Source organism: Rattus rattus, chromosome 1 (genome assembly GCF_011064425.1).
Source record: "Rattus rattus isolate New Zealand chromosome 1, Rrattus_CSIRO_v1, whole genome shotgun sequence".
In the NCBI taxonomy this organism is placed as follows: domain Eukaryota; kingdom Metazoa; phylum Chordata; class Mammalia; order Rodentia; family Muridae; genus Rattus; species Rattus rattus.
The window spans coordinates 31344301-31365189 of record NC_046154.1 but is presented as its reverse complement, the minus strand read 5'-3'; the positions used below and the strand labels follow the sequence as shown (position 1 = coordinate 31365189).

General features: G+C 39.3%; 1 protein-coding gene across 1 annotated transcript in view; it reads right to left on the bottom strand.

The window, feature by feature from the left end:
- The window catches only part of Zmym4 (zinc finger MYM-type containing 4), a 116913-nt gene that overhangs the window by 83422 nt on the left and 12602 nt on the right, over positions 1–20889 (bottom strand). Inside the window, exon 2 of the mRNA XM_032897737.1 lies at positions 6007–6052. Coding sequence (XP_032753628.1) covers positions 6007–6052 — 46 coding nt within the window. The remainder of the gene's footprint in view (positions 1–6006; positions 6053–20889) is intronic.

The window sequence follows — 20889 nt, the reverse complement described above, 5'->3', positions numbered from 1 at the left end:
CATAGCTCAATTTTAAGAAAAAATACAATTTTAAAACATTTTCTAAGGTTGTGATAAAGTGATTGGCATGTGTGCAGGCTTAGATTTGATCTTCACTATAAAAAATAAATGAAATTAATTTCTGAAATGGGCTGAAGACACTGACTTGGCGCAACAGGTAAAAACACTTGAAGAATATGCCTAACAACCTAATTTCAACCCCCGGAACCCACAATGGAAGGAGAAGCGACCCAGACCTCCCGTGTGCAGTGTGGCATGGGTGCTCTGGCTTTCTCTTGTGTGCAGCACCTCCCTTTCTCCCTCATCCCAACACAAATAAACAGTCATTTCTATAACTTTCTAGATGAAAGGAAACAATAGCTTATTAGTGGATTGGCTCACTTAAGGTCCATTACTGTGCATTCTTTGGATTGGGTATTTTCATTCATGAAATGCCAAAACTAAGAGAGATGTGGTAGCTCATGCTCCTAAACATGGGAGGTAAGGGCAGGATGAACAACATCCATTCAGGAACAGCTCAGCTACACAGAGACCATGACTCAAAAGAGCTAAGCACAAAAAATAGAATATGCCTGGAATCCCAGCATGAGAGGTCAGAAGCCCAAGGTCATACAAGACACCTCACAGAAGTATGTGTCAACTAGTCTAAAGAAGGAACAAAATACAGAAATGAATGATAGAGGGTTTAATAGAGACTCAAGATTTAGGTAAACATTCATTATCACTTAAAAGCTAAACTGTAGGGGACAGAGAGATGGGTCATCGATTAAGAACACTGACTGCTCTTCCAGAGTACTCTATTCCAAGGACTTACATGGTAGCTCAAAACCATATGTAACTCTAGTCCCAGGACGCCCTCTTCTGACCTCCACAGGCACCAAATACTGATGTGGTGCACATACATGCATGCAGCCAAATCACTCATACATATAAATAATAAAACTTGAAAAATAAAGTAGGGGAAGGGGGAAAAAAGTAAATAAACCATATTATCAGGCCTTGGTTTTTTTCTAAGTAAAAATATAATCAGAGTATATTATTTTCAGCCAGGTGACCATTATAGCAAATGATAATAACAATTTCCTTCCATTCCTTACTAAAGGATCTTCAGTTTTATCCAAAGCAAAAATAGACTCAACAATGGAACTATGATTTCCAGGATTCTTTGAAGCTACTTTGTCAAATAAGAGGTAAATCTAGGGGCTGGGGATTTAGCTCAGTGGTAGAGCGCTTACCTAGGAAGCGCAAGGCCCTGGGTTCGGTCCCTGGCTCCGAAAAAAAGAACCAAAAAAAAAAAAAAGAGGTAAATCTAATTATTCAGGTTGCATTTCCAGACTAGTGCTTTAAGACTGATTAAAACTGGGTATGGTGGCACACACCTGTAATCCCTACACAAGGAGTCTGTGCTGACTCCTTAATTAGTGATTGATGGAGGAGGGCCTATCCCACTGTGAGCAGTACCATCCCCAGGCTGGAGGTCTTGGGTTCTAGCCATAAAAAAGCAGACCAAGGGCTGGAGAGATGGCTCAGTGATTAAGAGCACTGAGGTCCTGAGTTCAATTCCCAGCAACCACATGGTGGCTCACAACCATCTGTAATGGGATCTGATGCCCTCTTCTGGTGTGTCTGAAGACAGCGACAGTGTACTCACATACATAAAAACAAAACAAAAAAAAGCTGACTGAGCAACCCATGGTGGGCACGCAGTAATCAACACACCTCCATGGGTCTCCTGCCTCCAGAGCCATCCCCTGTTAAGAGTTCGAGTTCCTGCCCTGGCTTCCTTCAATCATGAACTACAATGTGGAAGTGTAATTCCCCAACTTGCTTTTGGTCATGGTGTTTCATCACAGCAATAGAAACCCTAAGTCAGAAGCTTAGGCTAAAGGATTACATACTCAAGGCCAGCCTGAGCTACACAGCGTGATCCTGACACCTCCAGTGCCTGCATCTGTTTAGAAGTGTGCTTTTTTGTTCTTCTCCATATCTTATCTCAGTCTGAAAAAACCCAGCAGTCATCCTAGAATATTAGACTTCCACATATAAACCATGTCATACAGAAAGCTGAACACCCTGGATTTCTGCAACTATAATGCCATCTTATCACCTGTGCTTATATACATCTGAAAAATGGATGTCTGCTAGGAATGATGGCTCAAGTCTAATGCCAGCACCTGAGGAACTAAGGTAGAATGCAAGATTAAGACCAGCCTGAATTATATACAGTGTTCACTATTGTTGTTCACCCCGTCCACCACTGTCCACCACTGTTCACTACTGTTGTCCACCACTGTCCAGTACTGTCCACTACTGTTGTCCACCATTGACCAGTACTGACCAACATTGAGTCTACCACTGTCCACTACTGTTGTTCACCACTGTCCACCACTGATGCCCACTACTGTCCACTACTATTGTCCACTACTGTTGTCCACTGCTGTCCACCAGTCCACCACTGTCCACTACTATTGTACTGTTGTTCACCACTGTCCACCACTGATCACTGACCAGCACTGTCCACAGCTGTTGTCCACCACTGATGTCCACCACTGTCCACTACTATTGTCTACTATTGCCCACTACTTTCCACCACTGCCCACCACTGTTGTCCACTACTGTCCATCACTGCCCACCACAGAGGCCAGCCTTGGCTACAGAGTGAGATCTTGTTTCAAAGACAAGAGAAAAGCAGTTGGGTACTGGGGGAGGGGGACGCGCGCGCATGTTGTCCTGCACATTTGCTGAGCAAGTCTGCAAACATGAATTAATCTCTGGAACCCACCACATAAGGTGAACAGAAAGCCCCAAACTGAAAGTTGTCCCCTGACCTTCCCAAGTGTAGACACTTGGCAACCACTCTGGAAATACAATAATAAATTTAAATCACAACTAAAATTAGATGAGAGAAAATTATTAACAGGAGTGGAACTCATTGTTTTCCTAATTAATAAAACTGATAGAATTTTTAAAAGAATGAGGTGTATGTGAGTAAAATTCAAAACTTCAAAGACAGCAGCATATTTCTGACCCTTTTATAATTTAACCAAGGTGTATGATCTTCATTTTTCTAATATAAACGGTTCTTTACCATTCAAAAGAGAAAAATATACATATGACTTTTCACGAACTAGTATAAGTAAACAAAACAAGTGTTCTGAATCTAAGGGACTAATTCATGAACAAATGAGCGATTGTCTCATTTTCCCATTGAAACTGTTAAGTTCGTTCTCAATTAACTTTATCAGTGGTGTTAACTTTTACTTAATACAAATCTCTGATGGAAGCTGAGCATGATAGGACTTGTCTTTAATCTCAGACCTGGGAGTTAGAGCCAGGCAGATCTCTTGGGAGTTGGAAGTCAACCAGGGCTACATAGTGAAACTGTCTAAAAAAAATAATAATATAAAATAATGAATGTAAAAAAGAGAAAATCATTTAGCTCACTTCTATTAATAATACACAGAACTGAGCAAAGGTATGTTACGGCAGGTAAAAATTATTTGGTTTTAAAAAATACAGTGAAAGCAGCAGTACACCTTTAGTCCCAGCACTCAGGAGGCAGAGGCAAGGAAATCTTTGAGTTCAAGGCCAGTTTGGTCTACAAATCAAGTCCAAGGCAGCCAGGGATCTGTTATACAGAGAAACCCATCTCAAAAAAAATAAAAATAAAAAAATAATAGATGAGCAGAGAAATCAAGTTGGTCCCCAATCATGATCTTTCTATATTAACTTGCAATTTTAAATACACATATAAGAAAATAAAAAGATAAACATCTATTCTAGAATTCAATTCACACTACTCTAGTATATACAAATATTCTTTTATTGAAACTGACAGTAGTATCAAATCAGTTTACAAAATTCATTCCTTCCCGTTTGCTGACTGAACTATTCAAATTGAAAGGACTATTCAATGTTTTGACTTAAGCTTATTTTTTTCAGTATGTGATTTTAAACACAATTATATAAAAGTAATCTAGAACTCCAAAAGGACAAACTTCCAGAGGATAGAGTGCTCAGTGTGTGGTTAAAGCACCGGCTGCTCTTCCAAAGATCTGTGTTTGACTGCACACACATGACAACTTACAACCGGCCATACCTCTAGGGGATCTAACACTTAACAGACATGGATGTAGTACACAGATATACATGTAGGCCAAATACCCATATATATAAAATGAAATGAAAAAATTAAGTCAGTCAAGAGTTTAGATAGCTCAGCAGTTAAGAGCATAAATTGTTCTTGCAGAAAACCTGAGTTCAGGGGTTGGGGATTTAGCTCAGTGGTAGAGCACTTGCCTAGAAAGCGCAAGACTCTGGGTTCGGTCCCCAGCTCCAAAAAAAAAGAAAAGAAGAAAAAAAAAAAAAGAAAACCTGAGTTCAATTCCAGCATCTATGTTAGACCATTTGTAAACACCAACATCAAGAGAATCTGATGTTTCTGACCTCCTCCAAGTCTTGCACCCATATACATATACAAAGACATACACAGACACAAAATTTAAAAAGATTTTTTTAAAGTCAATCAAGGTAGGAGGCATAGTGGTAAATGTCTTCATTCCCAACACTCAGAAGGTAAAGGCAGACAAGTATCTCTGAGTTCAAGACCAGCCTTATCTACAAATACTGAGTTCCAGACTAGCTTGGACTGCACAGTGAGGCCCCACCAGCCAAAAAAACCCTTCCTTTTTGGAAGCACTACAAAGATAAGAGGCCTGTGATCTTTTGCTGAAGACTGTGATATTTTGCCCTTTACTTTGTCACTACTACTGTGAAATACTTTTGTACATCTAAAATGTTTCTTCTGAGGATAGAGTAATTTGTTTAGCTTATATGAAGCCCTGAACTTAAAACTCAGGAGCACAATCAATAAATCGATGTATGTTTCTTCTAGCTAGACAAGCTAGAAGCAAGGATATTCACTAGCTAAATCCACTGAAGAGTAGAATTAGTTATTATTAGTTATCATTAAAAAAAGTTACCAAATTAATTACAAAGGAACATACTCATAGATCTGTAAATGGAGATAAATGTAAAGAAAAAAACATTTTAGATCGACAGCCAGGAAGTAGTGGCACACGCCTTTAATCCCATCACTTAGGAGGCAGAGGCAGGTGGATCTCTCTGAGTTCAAACCCAGTCTGATGTACAGAGCAAGTTCCAGGACAGCCACCAGTAATACACAGAGAAACCCTGTCTAGGGGGCAAAAAAAGAAAGAAAAAGAAGAAAAAAAAAGGTAAAAAAAAAAAAATTCTAGACGACAAAACTTACCATACTTACACAAGTACAGAAACATCCTATAAAACTCATCAACTCTTAGTACTTATTTCACAAAAACACTTGAAAAAGTAAACAATATAGTTAGCAAAAGATATTCACTATTGTTATAAAAAATTAAAATTCTCTGTATATTTATAAAAGGAAAGTTGGTTACAGATTAGCCCTGTAATAAAATACCCAAGAGCAATTAAAAAGACATACACTAGATCTATAGTCATTGATGCAGAAAGATGTCTATATATATATGAATTTTAAAAAGAAGAAATAATATTCATGTGATTCCTAAACATAAATCTCATATACTGTATATATGAATACATTTATAGAAAAAGTCTGGAAAGATAATGTATATTAGTCTTAAAGCTCATTAACTTTCGAAAATAATAATAGATATTCACTTTCTACTTTATTCATTCTGTACTGTAATTGAATGTATTACTTTTATAATCTATCATACAGCATCTAAAACTAAGAAAAAATTATGAAAAATGTTAAGTACAATCTACAGCATTCATACTAATACAAAACTGCTATATTTTAACATAATAACTGAAAGAATATTTACTTAAAAAAAACTAAACACCTCAACTTAATGACACTGAGGTTAAATCAAACTGGACCATCACACAATTCAATACCAACTAAACACTCTAATGGTTAGTAAGTGCTAAATCCAGACTTAACCTATCTAAAAACGACCTTTTTTTCCCTCAAATAGTACTTACAGTTTTCTACAATTTCATCAAAAACTGCATCACTTTTCTGTTCAAACTGAAAAAGAGAGAGGGAGAAAAAAATAACATTACTTTCAAATATTTCAATCTTATTTTTGGAGTCCCCTTCTCCTATAGCAGAATTCGCGCTGATGTTAAAATCAAAAGTCAATTGTGTTACAGTGATGACTCCTGTGGAGTATGTAGGGCCAAGTCTGAAGTAATTCTACACCTTTAAAACAGCAAGCAGAGGGCTGGAAAGATGGCTCAGTGGTTAAACACACTTACTGTTCTTCCAGAGGTCCTGAGTTCAATTCCCAGCAACCACATGGTGGCTCACAACCATCTGTCATGGGTTGAATGCCCCTCTTCTGGTGTGTCTGAAGACAGCTACAGTGTACTCTCATATATAAAAAATAAATAAATCTTTAAAAAAAAAAAAAAAAAAAAAAAAACAGCAAGAAATAAAGCAGAGGCCACTCCTGGAATTCATGAAAGTCTTCTTTGCTTCAGCCTTCCAAGTGCTGGGATTCCATAAGCCACAACAGCCGGCAAACATTTCCCAGAGATAATTAGTGATAGAAGATTTTTAAAAGATAACACTAACACAACTTAGAATCACACTAGGAATGGATACTGATGTCAAGAGGCTCACCTTTGTAATTCAATAAAGCCAATGCTAAATAACTATGCCACTTGACAATTCCAGTATTTTTCTATGAGTTTAACAAGTACATAGAACACAATATATTTAGTATGCTAGGATCTTCAAATTTAATAAAAATATTAAAAACAGGAAATATTTGGCTCTACCTGCCCCTTACTACTTCTTCTCATCATTGATCAGTCTCAGTACTCTTGGCCACAAAATATAGATGTTAAAACTCCAGACATCCATTAGCAATTAAATGAAGTTGGCAAGGAACACCAATTACTTATCTAATTATTATTATAATGGTAATATGATTACCAATTATTACAAATGATTGCCAAATTTGTCTTGTTTTAAAACTACTAGTTGATACAATAAAAGTAAAATAATATAAAGTGTAAAACAAGCATCAACGGGCTGGAGAGATGACTCAGTGGTTAAGAGCACTGACTGCTCTTCCTGAGGTCCTGAGTTCAATTCCAAGTAACCACATGGTGGCTCGAAACCATCTCTAATGGGATCTGATGCCCTCTTCTGGTGTGTCTGAAGATAGCGACATATAAATAAAATAAGTAAATCTTAAAAAAAGAAAAGAAAAAAGTCAATAGCAGGGACTAGAGAGATAGCAGTTGCTGCTCTTCCAAGTCTGTGTGTGTATACATAAATATTTTTGAATCAAACTATGGTTGACTGAACATACATAAATCAATGTGATATACCATATAAAAACTCAAGGGCTGAGAACCACACAATTACTTCCACTGAAACTGAAAAAGAATTTGACAAAGTTTTGGAGTCTTTTAGAGCTGGGTATGGTAGCATACTCCTTTAATCCAAGCACTCAGGAAGCAGAGGCAAGCTGATCTGTGAGTTCCAGGCCAGCCAGAACTACATAGTAAGACCTTGTCTCAAAATGATGTGTGGGGGGAGGAGGGGAAACAAGGCACTGGAGAGATGGCTCAATGGTTAAGAGCACTGGCTGCTCTTCCAAACACCTGAACTGAGTTCCCAGCACCCACGTGATGGCTAACAACTATCTGTGACTCCAGTTCCAGGTGATGAGTGCCTTCTTTTGGCCTCTACAGGCACATGGTATACAGACATGCAAACGGAACACCTATACAAATAAAAAACAATAACAAAAATAAATTTTAAAAGGCCTTGAAGACTTTGGGGTATGAATAGATGACACATACCCCAAATTCATAAACAATAAAAGTCATATACAACAAACCTATAGACACTATATTAAGGGAAAAACTGAGAGCACTTCCTCTGAAATCAGACGAGGATGCCCACTATACAGTGTTCAAAGCCTTAACTAGATCAATTAAGAGGAAAGCACAAACGGTATAAAATGAAATAAATCAAACTATCCCTATTTGTAGATGATACAATTCTTTACTTAAAGACTGAATCAAATAAAAAACTCTTGGATCTAATAAAAATAATAAAATTACAGGATACAAAGTCATTATTTAAAGAATAAATAAAAAAATAGCTTTCATTTATAACAACAGTCTACTCTCAAGAAAAGAAATTAGGAAAAATATTCCACTCAAAATGATCCTCACCTACACACAAACGTATTTAGGAATATATCTAACCAAAGAGTTGAAAGACTTCTAAAAGAAAAAGTTCAAAACACTGAGAAAGAAAAACACAGAAGATACTAGGTAATGAAAGATATTCCATGCACCAAGATTGGTAGAATTAATACTGTGAAAATGGCTATACTACCAAAATTAATCTATAGGTTTAATAAATGAAACTATAATGAAATACCCCCCATCCCCAGAGCTGAGGCCCAAATCCAGGGCCTTGCACTTGCTAGGCAAGCACTCTACCACTGAGCTAAATCACCAAACCCATCGAGCAAAAATTCTGATGTGGTATTTCACAGGTTTAAATACAAGAATTCGTATAGAACCACGAAATAGCCAAAGTGATCTTAAATATTAAGAATATCACCGTAGGTGATACCTGACCTCAAATTATTCTACAGAAGTCAGGGGGCAGTGGTGATGTACACATTTAACCCCACTCAGCACTCAGGAGGCAGAGACAAATAGCTATCTCCGAGTTCGAGGCTATTTGGTTTACAGAGCCAGGACAGTAGGCTACACAGACAAACCCTATCTTGAAAAAAAAAACAAAACAAATTATGCTACAGAACTACAATAATACACTGCCTGGTACTGACAAAAAGTAAACAGGTAGACCAATGAAATAAAGGATCCCTATTTAAAACAGCAACACTGAGGGGCTAGAGAGATGGGTTGGCGGTGTCTGAAAACAGCAACAGTGCACTCACATACAAACAAGCAATCCTGCTGGGCATGGTGGCTCATATCTTTTTTTTTCTTTTCTTTTTTTCGGAGCTGGGGACCGAACCCAGGGCCTTGCACTTGCTAGGCAAGCGCTCTACCACTGAGCCAAATCCCCAACCCCGGCTCATATCTTTAGTATCAGTTTTTAGGAGGCAAAGGTGAATCTCTGTGAATTCGAGGACAGACTGGTCTACGTGGTGAGATCCAGGACAACCAGGGTTATGTAGAAAGACCCTGTATCAAAACAAGACAAAATAAAAGCTATGCCCACTTAATATTTTTAAAAAAGTCAAATGATGCTTACAAAATTGGGATTTCTAACTGCAAAAGGGATTAGATTTGTATCTTTCACCTTGTACAAAAGTCAATTTAAAGCAGAGCCTAGAATGCTGGGGGAGCAAGACACATTTAAGATCTAGCCAGTATCTAAAATATGGGAGTTTATAAAGAAATGCACATATGGGTCCCATGCATTCCACTCTACCCATCATTCAGTATCTCAATCAGCCATTATCAGAGAAGCTTCCTCCTGCTGGGAACTAATTCAGAGAAACAAACAGGACAATGGGGGGTGGGGAGGAGACGACTTTAGAATACTCATTCGTTAATGGGACGTGAGACCCCTCTCCTAACAACTCAGTATTGATATCAGAAACCGGCTTTGCCTCCAAACCCAGCGATGACATCACCCATAGGTGACAGAAACCTGCACTTCTGTTGCCATGGCAATGGCCATACAGTCCCAGCATCCATTTGGTTTATCTCCCATCTTTACCTGTGAGCGGTTATGTCACAGTTTAAATAAAAAGCAGACTTTCCTGACCTTCGCCCCTTCTTCTCTCTTTCCCCCCTTTCCTTTTGTCTCCATCACCCCCTTCCCTTACAATAAACCTCTCCCACATGGAACTACATTGGCCTGGTATGGTCTGTCCAGATGGGAGCTAAGATTCCATCACAGCACTCAGGGAACTATGCAAAAAAGGAAACAGAGTCTAAGAGTTAGAGAGGATGGAGAACACCAAAGAAGCAGGGTCCTGTAGACACAACGGGACTATCTGGTGTACAGAGTATGTACATCTCAAAGCCAGATGGAACCCCAGTGCTGAGACAGGAAGTAGAAATGAGCCATCTTCAACTAACAATCCCTTGCAAAAGGAAACTTAGGGTGTTCCAACAGTCTCAGTGGGTGTACATAACACTTAAGGGCAGTCCCCATGCCCAGAAGTTGAGGGCCAACACAAATCACAATTCAATGGTATTTTTGAAGATTTTCTGTCTCTTATTGCTTTGTTTGGACCTTTTTTTTTTCCTTTTTGGCTTTACTGGTCTTTTGTTGTACATTATGATTTTCAACTTTGTGTTTTTACAGGTATTGTTATGTATATATGTGTCTCTCTGTGAATATATACTGCTCATGTTTTTTCTTTGCTTTTTGGTTTTTGTTTGTTTTTTAATTCTGGCTTGTTTTATTTGCCTGTTTTGTAAGACATGGAGCTGGATGGGTAGGGAAGACGGAAGATTCTAAGAGGAAATGAGAGGTGAAACCATGGTAAGAATATACTGCATGAAAAAAAGTATTTTCATTTAAAAAAAAAAAAAGTGGTGTTGAAGAGGCACCTCAGCAGTTAAGTAATTGTGACCTCTGCTTTTCTAGAGGTCATGAGTTCAATCTCCAGCAACCACATGGTGGCTCTCAATCATCTATACTGGGATCTGATGCCATCTTATATCTGATGTACACTTCTGTCCTGCAGGCTTGCATGCAACAGAGAACTCATATATAAAAGCCACATAAATAAATCTTTTTTTCTAAAAGTCACATGTGGCAGCAGAAGAGAACCAACTCTTGCAATCTGCTTTCTGATCTCTACATGTGAGTGCATGTGTTCAGACACAAATGCACATAGGCACATAAACACACACACACACACACACACACACACACACACACACACACACACACACACGATAAAATCCTTAAGTTAAAAAGAAAGCTGAGTGATATAGCTCAGAACATTTCCTAATATATGTGAAGCACTAGGTCCAAACCCCAGTACCCCAACCCCTACAAAATCCTGATTCACAAAAACACATACAAAAGGTCGTGGGGGGCTGTAATTGTTACTAAGTTGTTAAATATTTACCTGGCTTGTTTGGCAAGGCTCTGGATATGAGCCTCAGAACCACCCAAATTGGGAGAAAAATTGGAAATAAATTATGAAAAACAAAGATTATTGTTTATGTGTGGATGCATGCATGTGTATGCATGGCCAAAGAAGCCAGAGAGAGCACTGGCTCCCCTGGAGCTGGAGTTACACACTGACCAATCTCATGAACTTCTACCACCAAATTTTGTTAGTTTTTTTTTTTTTTTGGAGCTGGGGACCGAACCCAGGGCCTTGCGCTTCCTAGGCAAGCGCTCTACCACTGAGCTAAATCCTCAACCCCTTGTTAGTTTTGTCTTAAAAAACTAACATGTTTTTATTTATGGGAAAGGTGGGGAATCAAAGTACAATTTCCAAGAACTGGTTCTCTCTTTTTGCCAGGTGGGTTCTAGGAACTGAGCTTAGGCTGTGGCACTTCCACACACTCGGCTAACATGCCAACCCAGTGTAAGATTCTTTTAACATTATTTGGCATAACCATTGCATTTATGAACTCACTACAGCTATAGTCACCTGTTCAAGATCAAGCCAATAAAATCAGTCTGTATCCCAACAGGCAGTATACATTAGACTCAGTAAATTCCAAAAAAAGAAGAGTGGCCATGAGTGGTGAAGAAGTGGGAATGGGGAACTAGGGGTGGGTATGATCAAAATATGTTATTTAGGGGCTGAAGTGTTGGCTCAGTAATTAAGATCTCTTTCAAAGAGCATGGCTTTGACTCTCAGAACCCACGAGGCACCTGACAACCGATTAATTGTTATGGACACTATTACAGGTATCTCTTTGATGCTTGTGCAATAAATTTATAGAAGTGCAATAACTGCATTAAAAGTTACTGGTAGAGGGGTTGGGGATTTAGCTCAGTGGTAGAGCACTTGCCTAGCAAGCACAAGGCCCTGGGTTCGGTCCCCAGCTCCGAAAAAAAGAGAAAAAAAAAAAAAGTTACTGGTAGTTATAATTCCACAGATATTTGCCAACTTGCTCCCCAAAATAGCTGTCCTAACTTCAACCTACATTGAGGGCTCCTTTCCTTAGTCTCACTCATACTGATATTATCAGTATTTTCACCACTGATCATCTGAGACCTGCATAAAGCTTTACATTCTTTGGCTTCTGTTTAATAGTTACTTCTACTCTCCAATCCTCTCACAACTGTCATATTAATATAAATTATTCTCAAAGAAATCTTCACAAAATAAATTGTAGTTCACAGATTTTCAATTGTATGCTATGAAAAATTTAAAGATGAATAAAAATGTACTTAATTTTTTCATTATGATTTATACATTTTAAATATTGTAAGAATGGGAGGACTACTTCCAGGTTCTCTACATGACAGAAGATGAAACTTCAATTTGTATCTTACAAATAATTTTCATCCATCAATCAATTCAGAGAGAATAGTATCAATGAGCATGCTAGTTTTACCAATTTATTTAGGCCTTTTTTTCCTCTAAGAACTGGTGCATAGGTTTTAACGCCCACAGCTTACCATTATTTTGTAAATCGTTCATGTTTTTGTTTCCTATTACAATCTACATAACTGAAAAACAGCATTTCACTTCAATCCCTTGCTACTGGTATATAAAGTGTGTAACTGAATTTTTTACTTTGATGCTTTCACTTGTAATCTTGAAATTCCTTCATTTTAAAAGCACTTTGGATCCTTGGCAATGATAGTGCGCACCTTTAGTCCCAGCATTCAGGAGGCAGACAGACCTCTTGAGCTCAAAGTCAGCATGGTCTACAGAGTGAATAGCAAAACAGCCAAATTGGGGGGTGGGGAGTGTGGGGTGGATATATGATACCTTGGGGTTGTATATAAAACTACATTGTTTATAAATAAAAACACCATGACTTCTTTATGATTACTATGCCTTTTCTATGTATTGAATTAACTGTGTCCTGTAATAGTAAACGTGGTTAAAGTGGACAGACATCCTTACCTTATTTCTTTTTTCTTTTTTTTTTTTTTTTTTTTTCGGAGCTGGGGACCAAACCCAGGGCCTTGCGCATGCTAGGCAAGCGCTCTACCGCTGAGCTAAATCCCCAATCCCGCCTTACCTTATTTCTAATTTAGAGTAAAAGTATTCATTTTGGGCTGGAGAGATGGCTCAGCGGTTAAGAGCACCCGACTACTCTTCCAGAGGTCCTGAGTTCAATTCCCAGCAACCACATGGTGGCTCACAACCATCTGTAAAGAGATCCGATGCCCTCTTCTGGTGTATCTGAAGACAGCTACAGTGTACTTAATAAATGAATAAATCTTTAAAAAAAAAAAAAAAAAAAAGTATTCATTTTTTTACCAAGGATTGTAACTGTGGGCTTCACTGGACCAGATAACTGTAATACAAAGCTAAGTCAGTCAATGGTGTTTAAAGAGCCACTGAAAGCCATGGAACCCTAAGCACTTGGCTTGGGTGACCAGCAGTTATTGTGCCACACATATACTAAGTGCTACATCACCTATGAGAGTCCAGACGCCTTTTGTCCCAGCACTGTCCTTCCCATTACATGTCTATGAACACGTATTTGTGCTCTTAACCTCAGATAAAGCCTAGGCCTAGCCCTAGACAAACTCACTCTAATGGCCCAAACTCCCAAGTTCTATTTGTTAACACAGATTCAAACCCCTGACATACACTAAATATAATACAAGCCAAACATCATCCCTAATGCCCTTTCACACTAGGATATGGCATCTGAAAGGCCTTTTCTCTCCCAGGATCTGCCTAGGGTGCAGAAATCAGTAGCTGGAAACCTGCCTAAGGCAGGCAAATGGAATCAAGGTTAAGGGTAAAACCCAAGCCTTAACTGACTGTCCTAGAACTTACTCTATAGACCAGGCTGGCCTTGAACTCACAGAGACCTGCCTCTGCCTCTGCCTCTGCCTCTGCCTCCTGAGCGCTGGGATTAAAAGCATGCCCCACCACTGCCCTGCTCCCTATTTTCATTTCTAATAAAGCAACTGTGCCTTTATTTCCTTTTCTTCAATCAGTCTAGTTAGAACATGTTTTTATGTTGACCTTAATTTCACGCAAGCTCTTTTATCCAATGACCCATCTGGCTGCTTTATGTTGCTGTTTGAGACAGCCTCAATCTGTAGCCAGGGTTGTTGAGCTCATGTAATGCTGCTGCCTTGGCCGTGCAAGTGCTGGAATGACAAGGACGAGCTACCACGTGACTGTCTTGCAGCTCTATTATTTCCTTCACTTCCTTTGGTTTACTATACTTTATTTGCCTAGATTCCTTTGTTTCTTTTTAATTTATTGGGACAGGTCTCATGAAGCACAGTCTAGCCTGGAACCTTCCATGGCACCAAATCCACACCATCTTTATGATAGGTCTGTATATTAATGTCAGATAAAGTAGACTTAAAGAAAGAAAGCTTTTGGCAGGCATACAATTATTTAGTATAGTCATCAGTAAGACATAATTCTATAACATGAAGTTTTTAACACAACCTTGTAATGCACGAAAACAAGCAAAATCTGCAACTATATTTACTAGATATATAATTCTTACCAGTAACTCTTTTCTTTTCTTTTTTTCCTCAGAACTGAGGACCAAACCCAGGGCCTTGCACTTGCTAGGCAAGAGCTCTACCACTGAGCTAAATCCCCAACCTGCCAGTAACTCGTCTAATACCCTGATGGGAGGTCTCATGCTTGCAACAAAAGTATGCAAAATCTCAAACCTCTCCAGCCAGCATCCACTGGACCTCACACTCTCCAATAAGACCTGAATCTCAGACTTAAATAAGGCTGGGGAGTCAGGCATTGTCCAAATGCACTCCAGCTTTCCTATTCTATCTCAGCCCTAGCCAGAGCAGTAGCTGTTCCCTGTAATCTTTTTATTTAGGGTTTTATTTATATCTTGAAGTTACTTGTCCATTGCTGTTTCCTAATTTTACAACTTTGTTGGAGGTGGAATATTAAGACAGTCTTACACAGTCCATGCTAACTTTGAACTCATGTAGCTCAGATCTCCCTCCACCTCCCAAGTGCTGAGACCATAGGTGTGTATCAAATACTGTATGCATTTTGTCCTCTGACTGTAATCACAAAAGACAGGCACATTGTAACTATGAACTGATTGGGTTGTATCCTTGGGCTGTAGTATAGGACTCAACCAGAATTGTGACAATGCCTGACATGTAGTGCCATTAAAGTTGGCCTCACTGTCACCTGTAATTGGGTATGATTACATGTCAAGTGAAGCAAGCACTCAGAACTACACTTCATTGTTAAAGCAGTAATGATGGCTACAAAGTCTATTACTTGAGAAGGGTTCGCTATGTACTCTTGAACAGTTGCAGAAGAAAATAAATGTAGGTACATTAGTTCAATTCAAACAACATTCAAGAAGAACGGAAGAATACTTGCCATAAACTTGTAAACAAACAGTCTTATGCAAACCTTTAATCCCAGCACTTGGGAGGCAGGGAGAGCTCTAAGTCTGAAGCCAACTTGGTCTACATAGTTCCAGGACAGTTACAGCTCACTACATGAACAAATAAATTACAAATCAGGATAATTTAGTCACTGGGTTTTTGCTTTTGTTTTTTTTTTTAACCCAAGTAACAGCAATTACTGAGAAAAAATATGAATCAGAAACAGAACAAGTGATTACACCAGAATGAAACTAACAATTTCAACCCTTCAGTGAAAATGACATATCCTTCACATAAGAACTAGCATCCTTTTGTTGAAAACCCTGTGTTGTTTATCTTTATGTGAAATAAATGCCTTGCAGTAAGATTTTCATTTACCTCAAAACTGATACCAATCTCTTTGATACTGTCACCAGATCACTAGTTCTCAACCTTCCTCATGCTGTGGTAACGTTACCCCAACCATAAAATTATTTCCATTGCTACTTCATAATTGGAATGTTGTTGTTATGAAATCATAATGTATATATCTGGTATGCAGGATCCCTAATATTCAACCCCTGTAAGAGTCATTCGACCTCCAAAAGGGGTCATGACCCACAGGCTGAGAATTGCTGCACTAGATCTACAACCACAACCACAATCAACTGCATCTACAAGGTAAATTCAAGGCCATCCTGAAATAGGTAGAGAAATGCTATCTATTTCTCTATCTTTAAAAAGGGAGCAAGGGGGCTGGGGGTTCCCCTGGAGAGATGGCTCAGTGGTCAAGAGCACTGATGCTCTTCCAAAGGTACTGAGTTCAAATCCCAGCAAACTTGGTTTACAGAACAAGTTTTAAAAAAGCAAAAGCTGCAAAAAAAACCCTGCCCCAAAAAAAAAAAAAAAAAAAAAAAAAACGAAAGAAGGGAGCTAGAAACCTTAGAAACTACATGCAAAAATAGTCAATGATAACAGTTTACTTGATTGCTGGTGGAAATTTAAGACAAGTATAGTTGTATTTTTAATAAAGTTGAATCATTACAGTCTCACTAGTCCTATACTGAAGATGAAAAAGATCACAGGCTTAAGGAGACAAAAGCAATGGAGTGGACTTATCCTCTACAATCTGCAGACCTACTACAGAACAATATTTTCCCTGCAAATGCCTAAACGGCCCACTGTTGTAGAAATGGGGCTTCTGAGGAAACAGCCATCTTCAGATCAGCTGTGCCTGCTTGTATACATCCATCACAACCAAGCTTAAATGGACTGTCCACATTTCTTCACAGGAAGAAAAGGTAGAGAGTCACTGAACCTTCACCTGAGATTCTAGACACTCCTCCCAGCCATTTGTACTCAACCCTAATTGCAAAATGGCCTCGAGGTCTCCAGGTGCTGGAGTGTATAGTGTAGGGTTACCTAAAAGGGCTCCATTTATGATTCTGAGGAGAAAGCCATTAACATAGGCTGGGTGAAGACTTTCAGTATGGCTGCTATGGGGGTCCATGTTCCAGCAAGAAACTTCTGCATCCATGCTCTGTAAGTAAGCAAGCCTAATACCCACTGGTTACCCAGGATAAACTGTGACAAAATGGTACTTTTGAGTTTTAGAAACAAAAGCAAAGAAAGGGTAAAGAAATCACATCATGTATTTTTTAAGTACTATTATAAGGAAGATGGTTCAGTCAGTAAAGTGCTTGTTTTACAAGCAAGACCGTCTGAATTGGAGCCCCAGGACCTACAAATTAAAAAAAAAAAAAGGCAGGTATGATGGCATGCACCAGCAATGGGGAGGCAGAGCCTAGGTCCCTAGGACACTTGGCTCACCAGACACATGCTGATCAGCAAAGGTCCAGGCCAATTAAAGACCCTGCCTCAAAAAAACAAGGTGAACAGCTTCTGAGGGAGCAGCACTCTATTATCTCTGGTCTCCACACACAAGCATACATGTACACCTAACTGCAGCACTCACACACACACAAGACTACCACAAAAGAAACTGTGCAAGAAAACAACAGGCTAAGGAACAACCTCCGCTGGAGAGCAAGGAAGGCTACAAAGCAGCAAGGCTCTCAGGTAAGCCATTAGGATGCCATCAGACAAAACAACCGACTTCAAACGTCAAACAGGAAGACCACTTGCCTGAAGGTGGCAGCACACGCCTTTAATCCCAGCACTTGGGAAGCAGAGGTAAGCAGATCTCAGAGTTCAAGGCCAGCATGGTCTACAGAGCATGTTCCAGGATAACCAGGGATACACAGAGAAACCCTGCCTCAACAAACCAAAGCCAACAAAAACCTCTGCAAATCAAGTACAGGGTTGGTGATCATTAGATTTTTTTAGGGTTTTGTTTTGTTATAATTTTATGTATATGGTTGTTTTGCCTTCACATATATAATAAGCATCATGTATGCCAGGTGATCGGCCAAAGAGAGTGTCAGGTTCCCTAGAACTGGATTCCCAGGCAGATGTGAGACACCATGTGGGTTCTGGGAATTGAATCTGGGTCTTCCTAAAAGAGCAACCAGTGTTCGGAGCCACTTAACCATCTCTCCACTCCCATTCTAAGTGATCTTATAGAGGAAACTTTTTTAGCCAGGCATCATGGCACGAAAACAAAAACTACTCCCTTGAAGTAAGGAAAGGAAAAATAACAACCAACATACAGACACCAAGGGGATAGGAAATAATCAACAGACTATCTCAGACTGTAACCTACAGCTTCTTTGGGAACCAGGGAGTAAACGAAAGCACTTGAGTCCCTGAACTCAGTCCTGGAATCCCGCCACAGAAGAACACCAACATCTGAAAGTTGTCCTTTGACCTTCATGTGTACCCTATACATGTATGCTCACTCAAAACACTAAGACACACACACACACACACACACACACACACACACATTTTTAAAAATGAGGAAAAGGTTTCTCTTGAACATAGACTCTTGTCTCTAAACACCATTTGAAAATAAAAAGTACAAGGAATTCTTCAAGAACTGGTTCATACTAACAGAGCAGTGGTTGCCTTTAATCCCAGCACTGAGTTCCAGGATAGCCATGCCTACACAGAGAAAGCCTGTCTCCAGAAAAATAAACAAAACAAAACAGTAACAACAACAACAAAAAGAATTGGTTCTTTTTTTTTTTTTTTAAGATTTTATTTATCTCTGGGAATACACTATAGCTATCTTCAGAAACATCAGAAGATGGTGTCGAATCCCATTACAAATGGTTGTGAGCCACCATTTGGCTGCTGGGAATTGAACTCAGGTCCTCTGGAAGAGCAGTCAGTGCTCTTAACCACTGAGCCATCTCTACAGCCTGAATTGGTTATTTCTAAGGTTAGCATAGTAGATAAATCTTTCAGGCCAGAAAGAAAAACAACCTTTCAAGTACTACTAAAGGTAAGGATTCCCTTGGGGACACACAAACACACATGTAATTTATTTAAAAATTAGATGGTTTATTTTCATGTGATATATATACAAGTTTTGCCTGCAGGTATGCATGCATGTATGTACATATGTACGTATGTATGTTTTTATGTATAAAATGATATAACTGGTGCCCACAGAGGTAAGAAGAGGGCATCGGATCCCTTGGAACCTCAATTATAAGGACTCGAAGCCACCACATCGTGCTGGAAATCAAACTCTTGCTTCTCTTCAAGAGCAACAAGTATTTTTAACCAGAATCCCAAATAAATCCAACTTAAAAACAATTTTGGGAGGTCTGGAGAAATGCCTCACTGGTTAAGAACACAGGCTGGGGGCTGGGGATTTAGCTCAGCGGTAGAGCGCTTACCTAGGAAGCGCAAGGCCCTGGGTTCGATCCCCAGCTCCGAAAAAAAAAAGAACAAAAAAAAAAAAAAAAAAAAGAACACAGGCTGTTCTTCCTCGGGTTCAATTCCCAGCAACAACATGGCAGTTCAGGAACATCTGTAGTTCCAGTGACAGGGAATCTGACACCTTCCTCTGGCTTCCAGGAGCACTGCACACATGTAGTGTACAGACTCAGACCAACATTCATATGTATCTTATAAAATTTTTAAAATCTAAAAACTCATTTAAGAAAATAAAAACCTAGGTGGTAGCACATGCCTTTAATTTCAGCATTCAGAAGAAGGCGGCAAATCCCTGAGTTAAAGACCACCCTGGTCTACAGAACGAGTTCTAAGACAGCCAGGGTTAAACAATAGAGAAACCCTGTCTCAAAAAAAAAAAAAAAAAAGCGGGGGGGGGGGCTGGAGAGATGGCTCAGTGGTTAAGAGCACTAGTTGCTCTTTCAGGGGTCCTGAGTTCAATTCCCAGCAACCACCTGGTGGCTCACAACCATCTGTAATGGGATGCTCTCTTCTGGTGTGTCTGAAGACAGCTACAGTGTACTCATATAAATAAATTTAATAAATTTTAAAAAAAAGGAGGGTGGGGAAGGAAAAAGAAACATTAAGCACGAAGATGAAGCCTGTTGTGGTGGTACATGCCTTTAATCTCAGCACTCAAAAGGCAGAGGAAGAAGAATCTATTTAAGTGAGACCAACCTGAAAGGGAGAGGGAGCAAAATTGAGAAGGGAGAAAAGGGAGGAGGGAAAGAAGGGGGAAAGCAAATGCTAGGAAGGAATTAAATTCTTATAGGAAAATCTAAACTTGGACTTGGTGATAATTTCATGAATGAAATAAAAAGTACATGCTATACAAAAGAGAAACAAAAATTCTAAACTTCTGTGTATCAAAAGATATGTTCACAAGTATGAAAATATAGCCCTGGGATGGGAGAAAATATGTGCACATCTCCTGTGAAGAGTTCAATAGCCAGAAACTAGGTGTAATGGTAGCACATACCTGTAATCCTAGCACTTGGAAAGTTAAGGAACTCTCAAATTCCAGGTGAGCTTAAGCAACACAAGTTCCAAGCCAGCCCATGCTATATAGCATGGTCCTATCTCAAGGAAGTTTAGTATGGAGAACACATATATAAAAATTTCCACAACTCAGCAAAAAAAAAAAAAAGACAAAGTCAGTTAAGGACCAGACAAAGGACAAAGACTATACATTTTACCAAAGAGGATATGGTATATCAATGGCCAATATACACATACAAAGATACTCAACAACACCACCAATCATCACCAATCATTATCAACAACGACATCATTGTCATTGAGAGATGGCCCTGTCCCTGACCTGCTGCAGCACTCAGAGAGCAAGACCTGCCCCTCACCTGGGCAGAATAGTAGAGCTGACCATGGATGTGGAGTTATCAAGTAAGCAGGTCTCCAAAGACATGAGTGTTAGGAGAGCCAGCCCTGCCTCTTGTCTGCTGTATAGTGGTGTTAGCGAGGGAAATCCCCTCCCTCCCTTTTGCCCTTGCCAC